The sequence below is a fragment of the Lactuca virosa genome, chromosome 8, assembly GCF_052849685.1.
Source record: "Lactuca virosa cultivar CGN04683 chromosome 8, Lactuca_virosa_CGN04683_v6, whole genome shotgun sequence".
In the NCBI taxonomy this organism is placed as follows: Eukaryota; Viridiplantae; Streptophyta; class Magnoliopsida; order Asterales; family Asteraceae; genus Lactuca; species Lactuca virosa.
Genome location: NC_136433.1, coordinates 17,491,792 through 17,502,586, shown reverse-complemented (window position 1 = coordinate 17,502,586; position 10,795 = coordinate 17,491,792). Strand labels below are relative to the sequence as shown.

At 30.6% G+C, this 10,795-nt stretch overlaps 1 protein-coding gene and 1 pseudogene across 2 annotated transcripts; one reads left to right on the top strand and one right to left on the bottom strand.

The window, feature by feature from the left end:
• Positions 1–757: 757 nt before the first annotated feature.
• LOC145130127 (pentatricopeptide repeat-containing protein At2g15690, mitochondrial-like) lies at positions 758–1,753 on the bottom strand (annotated as a pseudogene).
• Positions 1,754–4,111: 2,358 nt separating this feature from the next.
• LOC145134203 (serine/threonine-protein kinase PCRK1-like) lies at positions 4,112–7,434 on the top strand. 2 transcript variants are annotated; one of them, XM_079069082.1, is made up of 5 exons: positions 4,112–4,451; positions 5,751–6,155; positions 6,239–6,499; positions 6,577–6,699; positions 6,793–7,434. In XM_079069082.1, exons 2-5 carry the CDS (start codon positions 5,754–5,756, stop codon positions 7,333–7,335), a joined length of 1,329 nt encoding a protein of 442 aa, XP_078925208.1. In that variant the 5' UTR covers positions 4,112–4,451; positions 5,751–5,753; the 3' UTR covers positions 7,336–7,434. The 2 variants fall into 2 exon arrangements, with proteins under 2 accessions (XP_078925208.1, XP_078925207.1); XM_079069081.1 differs by having other exon boundaries at positions 4,113–4,456.
• Positions 7,435–10,795: the final 3,361 nt, after the last annotated feature.

Here is a 10,795-nt window from a genome sequence, read left to right as displayed (position 1 = left end):
TCAAAAATGGCTAAAGTGAATAAATTAGCCGGTTTTTTGGCTTTTCTATTCAAAATGTGAAAAAGTCAGGACTTTTTCATTCAAAAAATAAAATTTAGGACTTTATTAAAAATTTGCCCAAAATATTGGGACTTTTCTAGAGATATCCCAAAAAAAGTACTATAAAATTATCATTTTTTTTTTCAAACGAATATGAAAATATCATTTTTTTTTGTTTCTAATTATATTTCTTTTTTTGTTTTTTTTTTCATTTCATACTAACTCGATTACACAACGAATTAATTGTTCTATTCTATTTCCTTTTATTTTTTTGGGTTATTGTCACTATAACCCAACAATGTTTAGTATATTGGTTTAAATGGTCATTCGTGATTTTTTTTTTGCATTTGAAGGGTACAAACTTGTGTTTTACCGGTTAATTTAGTACCTTTAACCATTTTTGAAGGTTACAATGCCTTGTCAACTTCCAACTAGGCAGGTGAGTCAACTATGACTCAGTGGTGAGTCGACTCATCGTTGCCACGTAAGCCAAAACTTATTTGCCACGAAGATAGAACTAATCCATCAGTTTACATCGGAGCGCGAGGGCTTACAAACAGTAACAATGGAGCTTCTTATTCGTCTTTAACGCCATGTACTTCTCCTACGTTCTAATTCCAAAACCAGAATCCTTGAAAGTGTAGGTGAGATTTCCGATGTGGTGGTGGGTGTAAACAGAGAGAAGGGGGTGGCGGACAAGACAACGGTGGAGCCAACATCAGGGCCACCGCCCTCGATTTTGGCATTCATAGACTTTGTTCTGCTTCCCTTCAAGCATATTACTTGCATATTGATTAAGTAAAGGAAGTTTGTGTAATGCGATTGATGGTTGAAGAAATGCCACGGCTCGATCTTCGAGCTCGATATCACTATGGATTCGAACAGAATTCATCAATGATTCCCATATTTCAAATGTGGTTCAAAAGGAATGTTTTCGATGAACTCAAAAACTTCGTTTAGATGTTCAGATTTCCCTAAAACATCAATAACCCCTAAATAATGATCAATTTCTGGATCTAGATTGTAGTCGTTCTTCATTGATTTGAAGTGTTTGAAGCATTTTTGAATTGAATTAACACTGGCACATGCTGAAAAAAGTAATCGAAAAGTCTCCTTGTTTGGAGTTAACCCCAACTCTTTCATCTGGTTGTTTAACAACAACCTGCATCGGGTTCCCCGTTATCTGTGTAGCCCTTTATCATTGAATGCCATAAGCTTAATTCGTCTCGTTCACGCATTCCGTCGAACACCATGTGTGCATCCCTCATGCTGTTGCATTTTATGTATAGTACTATCAATTTAGAGTTCAAATTCACAAAACCGTAGTAGGAAGATCGAATAAGAAGCTACTGAACCTTCTTCCCCAGTTCAAGATCGTCACACGAATCCAAAACAAGCTCGAAAACATTGGATCCTGCGGGCACACCTTGAGACATTAACTCAATCGTTTCTTTAATTGACCTATTTTGCATAGCGCCATTAAATCCACATCCGGTGGCGGAGATGTGTTGGTGCGTTTTCGTGTTTTGGGAAGAGTTGGTGGTTTTGTGGATGTGTTGAGTCGGCGATTGGTGTTCGATTCTACCGGAGTCAACATCATGGCCACCGCCGGAGCCGAAGAAGATAGCGGTGGAGCCAGAGAAGACAGCATCGGAGCAGGTGAAGATGAAAGACGGTAAGGGATTTGATCGGATTCGGGTTCTATAGAAATCATTACATTAGGTGTTATACGTGGTAATTGAGTTGACATCTAAAACTGCTGATTAGGATGAGTATCACCGGGTGACCCCTTCAAAATTTCCAAAATAACCTTTTAAAACCTAAAAATACAAGTTCGTGCCCTTCAAATGCAAAAAATAGTCACGAGGGACCATTTAAACAAATATACTAAAGTTTCTTGGGCTATAAGGACAATAACTATATTACTGTCCTTATAGCCCAACAAACTTTAGACTTGAAAAGAGAACCATTTAAAAATTATAAATGTGCATTATATTTTAAGAAATGATTTGTGTACTTCAATTCTTTTATGGGTTATTTTCATAAAAGACCCTATATTTTGATTTTTTTTCTTTTTAGACCTAAAACTTTTTTCTTTTCCGAAAAAGACCTAACTTTTAGCTTTGACTTGTTATTTTAGACCCTAACAAGTAAATTAAGTATTTTTATTTCATAAAAGACCCTATATTTTATACTTTTTTCCAATCTAGACCTAAAATGTTTTTTATTTCAAGACTAATTGTATAAAAACATGATTATATCCTTTTAGTTTAAAAATAGACATCGATTTAAACAATGTAATTATTATGCCTACATTTATTTATGATTGGAAAATTCTTTTTCCACGTATATTTATAAAAAAAAGACCCTATATTTTGTTACTTTTTTCCATTTTAGACCTAAAATGTTTTTTTTTTCAAAATAAACTCAACTTTAAAATTGGTTATAATCTTCAAGACCAAATATATAAGGTACTTTTTGACTATACTGAAAAAGAAAGTATACATGTATACACAAAAAAATGTTATCTGATCTATTATCTTTTGAGCGAATATAACCTAGAAGAATTACAAAATTTTATTTTTTTCTAAAAGATATAATTAAACTTTATCTTGGATATATATATATATATATATATATATATATATATATATATACATATATATATATATGTATATATATATATATATATATATATATCATTAAACTTGATATATTGTTTATAAAAAATGTTATTATTACCGCTAATAAAAAGTTCGATGTTAATTTGATGTTTTTTGGTAACATAGACAATACATGGCTAAGATGAATCTTTTAGCATAATAACAACTTTTTTATTTGTAGAAAAAAACAACATACCATGTAATTTAATAAACTGTATACAAAATAAGATTTTGCAATTTTAAACAAAACTTGAATTTGATATATCTAAACAAAACTATTATGAATGTTTAGGATTAATATTTTTATGTATGTATTTGATATAGTTATACCATATTATTCAATAACGGGCTAATGCTACAAAATATTCTATGGCTTTGGTTTAGGAGTATGATAGTTAGTTCGTTTGTTAACTGTTCCAAAAAAATTGATTAAAAAATTCAACCAAAAAAATAATATAGAAAAGTGAGAGAGGGAAATATGTCCAAACTCACGAAATAAGTATAATAGACAAACTAAAAAAAATATTTTGTATACAGTTTTGTTAAATTACCTGGTATGTTTATTTCCTACAAATAAAAAAAATATTATTATGCTAAAAGATTCTTCCTAGCCATGTATTATCCATGTTACAAAAAAATATCAAATTAACATCGAACTTTTTATTAGCAGTAATAATAACATTTTTTATAAATAATATATCAAGTTTAATGATATAATATATATCCAAGATATATCTTTTAGACAAAAATAAAATTTTGCAATTCTTCTAGGTTATATTCGTTCAAAAGATAATAGATCAGATAATATTTTTTAGTGTATGCATGTGTACTTTCTTTTTCGGCGTAATAAAAAAGTACCTTATATATTTGGTCTTGAAGATTATAACAAATTTTAAAGTTGAGTTTATTTTGAAAAAAAAAAACATTTTAGGTCTAAAACGGAAAAAACTACAAAATATAGGGTCTTTTTTTATAAATATACATGGACAAAGAATTTTACAATCATAAATAAATGTAGGCATAATAATTATATTGTTTAAATCGATGTATATTTTTAAACTAAAAGGATATAATCACGTTTTTTATACAACTAGTCTTGAAATAAAAAACATTTTAGGTCTAAACTGGAAAAAAATACAAAATGTTGGGTCTTTTATGAAATAAAAATACTTAATTTACCTATTAGGGTCTAAAGTAACAAGTAAAAGGTAAAAATTTGGTCTTTTTCGGAAAAGAAAAAACTTTTAGGTCTAAAAAGAAAAAAAATCAAAATGTAGGGTCTTTTATGGAAATAACCCTTCTTTTATTGCCACAATCTATAGTTCTTCAAACCTCACACGACGAAGAAGATTGCAAATCTACTTTTATAACAAAAAATGAAACCATTTATCAAATAAGTAATTTGTGTTTGTGCGTGAGATTGAGAATGAGTTGGAGCAGTATCTAAGTTTTAACATGTGTCCTCTTCTTCTAAATCTCGCTTTCATGGACAGACTTTCCCTCCTTCAGCCTCACCTTCATATATAAATATTCATCGTTATCTCTCTTTGTTAATTCATATTTGTGTTTGGTAAGCTAAATTCCAGCTGTCTACACTAGCAATTCCATTAACTTCTCCATATTTATGCAATTCAGTTTCTTCCATCTTCATGATTTTCTCCCTTTCTTTCTCTACTTATATTCTCTCATCATGAGTTTGTTTGGAACTTTGTAGTTCGTGAATTTGCCCCAATTTTGAACACAGATCACGTAAGGTATTTCGTCTCCTTCTTAATCCTCTGTAATGTCTTCTTAATTACTATGGAATTAAACCGATTGTGAGTTCTAATTAAACAGCTTTTACCTCTGTTTTGCTATGGCTTTTAAGTTCTGATCACGATGTTGATTCTTTCATCATACATTGATTTCGATTTCTTTCTTTATATTTCAGTTATGGTTTTGGCATCTTTGTAGACTATTCCAATTCACAATCAGATCTGGATGAAATAATTGGTTATTAGAGTGAAAAAAGAAAGTAAATATAATGAAAGATTTTTTTTGTGAAGATCTGATCGTATAAAAATAAATTCTAAGAAATCTACCGTTTTGATATTCCAATTCTCTTCCAATATTTGGACATTTCTTATAACTATTCACAATGTTAATTATTTATGTATAATTTGTAATTTTGATTAATTTTCATACATCTAACAATTTCAGCATAAAACTATACCCACTATACAAAAAGACTATTCGAAGTTTCGAACCAAGTAAAAGAAGTGCTTCACATGGATGATTTAGTCGTACCCAAATGGCCAAGATGGCAACTTTTATATTCTTTTAATTTGTTTATATATAAAGTATTATAGTTTAATTAACAAGTCAAACACTTTTATAAATTTATAACCTTCACGAGAGATGGCATGCTCATCGACAACCAAATGCCTCATAAGATGGAAGCCATGATCTACTAACATTCAAAAGTCAAATATGATTTTATTAATAAAAAATATAGTGTTACAAGATTCTTTACTTAACTTCATCCATATATGCCTAGTGATGTCATTTTACTCAAACCAATACTTATTATTATTATTATTATTATTATTATTATTATTATTATTATTATTATTATTATTATTATCATCATAATCATTACATTACATTCCTTTTGCTTAAAGACTCCATGTTCTTGATGATCTTTATTTGGCATCGAGTGATTCTTTGCAAACAGACCATCATTCTTGCAAAAATATGAAAAGGTCAAATGTTGTATAGAGTATAGACATTTGTACCTTTTAATTAGTGTCTCATGATATATCTTAATTTCATTTTATATTTTTATATGATATCATATGTTCCAATTTATGTTTAATCTCATATTGTCATGAAACAAAACATGACAATATGAGACCAATTTCCATTTTCAATTTGGAGAAAATTCATTATTACGCAAAAAAAAAAAAAAAAAAAAAAAAAAAAAAAAAAGTCAAAATCTCATGGTTTTATTCCTTTTAAATGTCTAAATTTGTCCAAAAATAATTTACAAAACCAACCATAATTTTTCAGGCAATGAAAGGCATGAGATGTTTCTCCTTCTCCCATAGAGACAAAACCAATGATACAAAGACTACAAAATCTACCTCCAATTCATCACCTTCCATATCCAACGGTCAATATGAGACGAAATCAGGGTCAGGATTCACTTCCCTTGACGCCTCTGACGTCAGCAACGAATCCTCCACCAGGGTTTCATTCACAACCTTGACTCAAAGACCAAGTCGTAACAGTAACAATAATATCAGAGTATTCACATTCGCCGAGCTCAAATCCGTCACCAGAAACTTCAGCCGTGCCCTAATAATCGGAGAAGGCGGTTTCGGATGCGTCTATCGGGCTGTTCTACGAACCACAGATGGTTCGAATAAGAAAATAGATGTTGCTGTAAAGCAACTTGGAAGAAGGGGGTTGCAGGTTGATTTCTTCTTCTGGATTTCATGTATGATTAATTGATTTGATTTTATGTAGTTTTTGCTTAGTTTTTGTGTAATGTTCAGGGCCACAAGGAATGGATTACGGAAGTGAATGTTCTAGGGTTTGTTGATCATCCGAATCTGGTCAAACTCATTGGGTATTGTGCCGAGGATGATGAAAGAGGGATTCAACGTCTTCTTGTGTATGAATATATGCCAAACAGGAGTGTTCAAGATCATTTATGTAGCAGAGTTCAAACACCAATTCCATGGTCAACGCGACTGAAAATTGCACAGGATGCTGCTCGAGGTTTAGCTTACCTCCATGAAGAAATGGAATTTCAGGTACCCTTTCGGCAGACTACATTTTACCATTTTAGATTATGAGATTAAATGGTTGAAATGTTGTGTTATGGAAACAGATAATCTTTAGAGATTTCAAATCTTCGAATATTCTCTTGGATGAGAATTGGAACGCGAAGCTTTCAGATTTTGGATTGGCTAGGCTCGGTCCTTCCGATGGTCTTAGCCATGTCTCGACAGCTGTACGTTTCTTTTTCTTTTTTTGTTTTGTGAAATTACCATAATGCCCTCACTTGCCATATTCAAATACATGTCATTTTTCTTGATAAAAACAGGTAGTTGGAACAGTAGGATATGCGGCTCCTGAATACATACAAACAGGGCGACTCACTTACAAGAGTGACGTATGGAGTTATGGAGTATTTTTATATGAACTTATAACGGGTAGAAGACCATTGGATCTAAACAAGCCAAAAAATGAGCAAAAACTATTGGATTGGGTAAGACCACACATCACTCAAGACATGCGGAAATTTCAAATGATTTTGGACCCTCGGCTTTCTGGAAACTACTCCCTAAAGTCTGCACAAAAGCTGGCTGCTGTTGCTAACAAATGCTTACTTAAACAACCAAGAATGAGGCCAAGAATGAGCCAAGTGTTGGAAATGGTGAACCAGATTGTTGAAGGTGATATGGAGTGGCCGGAAAAAATGGTGTCGCCGCTGTCGCCATTGAAGGCGGCTGTGATGGAGAGGGATGGTGGTTGTGAGAGGTCGATAAGGGAGGAGTTGAAGAGAAGGGTGATTGATCCTATAATTGGAGAGAATAGATGGTTGGTTTGTTTGGCTCGGAATCCTAAGCTTGTGAGTACTAATTGAGGAAATAAGATATAACATAACAGATATAAAATATATGATGATATAAGATATAACGTTACTGTTATTGAATTTCATGAAATATGAGAGAGATATTATCAACTTTTGTTATATCAACTAGCAACAACGCAATTAATTCATTACCAAAAACATATATAAACTAGCAACAACGCAATCAATTGGTTTTATCAAGCGTTTTTTATCAGGTAACTTTTTAACTTTACAGCTATCACATAACGCCCCAAACAAAGTGTTAATATAATAACGGTATAGTTTTTATTTATGAAACATTTTAGACAAATTTTCATAAAATAATAGTAATAAATAGTAAGTTTATTATCGTAAATCATTGTATACATCTACTCTAATAAATGAAAGTTTTTTTTTATCACTTGTCACACTCTCATTTAATTTGTCAAATGTCATTTTGTGGTTATTTTGAATAAATTTTTTTTCCACATGTCATTTTATGAGTTTTTCTACTTTATTAAATTTCACATAATATTTTAATGTAATAATTGAAATAATTGATATCACTTTCATTAATGAATTTACCTTTTGATTTCAAAATTCCCAAAATTAAAATGCATTAATTTTTTTTATTTATTTAAATTTAAAAGATAAAAAACATTTTCATTATAATAGTTCATTATTTTTCGTATTTTCTTATAAATTTAAAGTTCTCAAATATTTTCACATTTGTATTTAACTTTTTTTTTTTAAATTAACCCATGTAATACATGAGTCTCACAACTAATTTTGTAAATATATGAAACTCTATTACATTGTGTGAGATATGATCATCTACGACAAATTGATTTTAATGACCCTATTAATATGACGTAGCTTTAAGATAATCCATGACTAGCTAGCAGTTTATTATAAATTTACAATCCACTTTTTAAGTTTTTATTAAATTCCATAGAATATTAAAAGATTTTAGAATTTAACTCTAATATTTCATAAGAACATCCACAACAATACAATATGAATGATATTCTAATCGTGTTATATCAGTTTTGATAATTACATATAAAAAATAAACATATTGTACTGATATGTTGACAACTATTTTATAATTTTTAAATAATATCTTAATTATTTAAACTAAAAATATTCAATATTATATAAACATGAATACATTTATTTATAACTTAAATAATAAATAATTATTAAATTATATAATAATCAAATAATGATAAATATTTTATTTAAATTAATTTGTTAAATGTCTAAATTGTTTAGACATTATGAAACGCTAATCATAAAACAAACATTACACTAATCATTTTTGTGCAATGGATGGATTGCATGTGTCCTTCATATGAAGGAGACTATTGAACATCATATTTTTTGTGTTGCTAAGGTCGGTACGGAAGATATAGAGATTTCTAAATTATTCTTTGAAGATGACATTATGTTTTTTTTAGGAAAGTCGTCCTAAAGTTGGATCTCTTGTGTGGATTCTTCGTTGATTTTATTTGTATCATGGTTGAAAATAAATCTCCATAAAAGTAACATCATGGGGATCAATAATCAAAAGGTGGAACATTTACTTTCAATTGTGGGGTGTACCACGACTAATATTCCTTTTACCTACCTCGATTTACCGGTTGGTAAAAAAATTAAAATATGTCAAATGGAAACAAGCGAAAGTTTATTGTTTGTAAATTGAATTCATAAAGAAACGTTCTAATTGGAAAGTGTTTTTTTTTTTTTTTTTTTTTTTGGTGGAAGGTGATTTTTCTAAAAGCGATGTTAGGGTGTCTCAGTGGTTGTTACATGTTGATGTTTAGAGCTCCAGATTAAGTTATCAATTTATTAGAGAATCTGAGATCACTTTTTATTTTTCTTGGGAAAGATGGGAAAAGGAAGATGTGATGGATAATATCGTGGAAAAAATTTAGCATCCAGATTAAGATGATGGTTTAGGAATTGAAAGTATATGTTTTTTAATTGGCATCTTATTTGTAAATGGTGACGTAGGTTCTTAAATGAACCAACTTCTTTATGAGTTCATAACATATATAAATATATAATGGATCCTTTATTAAAATTTAGGATGATATATGGATTTCATAAAGTCCTTTATGTATTAGATTTTCGAGATTGTTCGCCTTAGAAACTAAGAGAAGCTACACAAATAGAAACCGGTTTATCAATAGGACATGGTCAGGTTCTTGGCGTCGAAATCCACATGGAGGACTGAATAGGCACAATTTGATGTTTTGAGCATGCTACTGGAGCCTTTTTTTTTTTTTTTTTTTATTATTGGATCAAACCGACAAAGGATCATAAGGTATGGACTCTAATGGTTCTTCCACGATGGGGTAAACTACAAAAAATATGGAATATGTTGTTTTAGTGGTGGGAGAAAGGTTGATTAGATTCAAATCAAAGTCGATATTTTTTGCTTGGAGACTTTATTTGTACCCTTTACCTACTGGAGTTAATTTAGACAAAAGAGGTGTCAATGTTGGCATTTGTCGTTGCGATTCTGATATTGAATCTAGTGGCTAATTTTTCAGTTATTGTACCATAGCTTCCTCTCGACAATAAATTAGCCGTTAATGGATGATTATGCTAAATATTAGATCTTTTGGAGGATAGTTCAAGGCTTTGGTTGGGTAAATAATTATGCTTGGATGCGGTCATTCTAAATCCGAATTGGGTAATTTCGTCTGTAAATGATCTTATTTTTCAGTTAACAAAAAGTGTTACTAAAACGGGTTTTCTGGCTGTCAAGGAGATTATACATTTCTTGTTTGCAAAATACGTGATATGTTTAGTTTCTCAAATGAAAGTGTCTAAATTTTTTTGGGGTCCATCTCATGACGTGCTCTTTATCGAGTAATTCGATGACAATGTTGGGTCTAGAAAACATCCTAAAGTTGACTTACACTTTATGTTTCTTGATTTTCATTTCAATATACCAATGAACCAAATATATATACTCCAATAGTTTTAGTTGCGGTAGTCAATGGTGGAAATATGCATAAATGGTGGTGAGAAGCAAAGATCGAAAATCGATGTTGATTTTTCTCTTGAATTTGTCTAGGGACGGGAAGCAAAATTTGAGAACTAATTGTAGCTGTCAGTGGAAATTTATAATAGATTGAGTGTTCGATTTGGGATAAAAAGAAAACTTGGTAATAGTCAGAAAGCATATTGACGAGGAGGTTCTCTTGAAAAAACCTCGATATATGAGGATATATGAGAATATGTATCAATGGGGGAATGAAGTAAAAGGAGTTGTGAGTTGCGGTTCTTGAAAAAAACCAAGCTTTTAGTTGATGACATAATTTTGTGTAACGTCCAATTTTTCGTATTAGGTACAACCCAAAATTTATTTACTTACAACGTTATAAAACACTTTTGTGTGCACCAATACACTGAGATACAAGAAGTTATTGCCAAGAATCGTATTGCATCAAGTACACAATTCGAGACGAGCGCTACAACA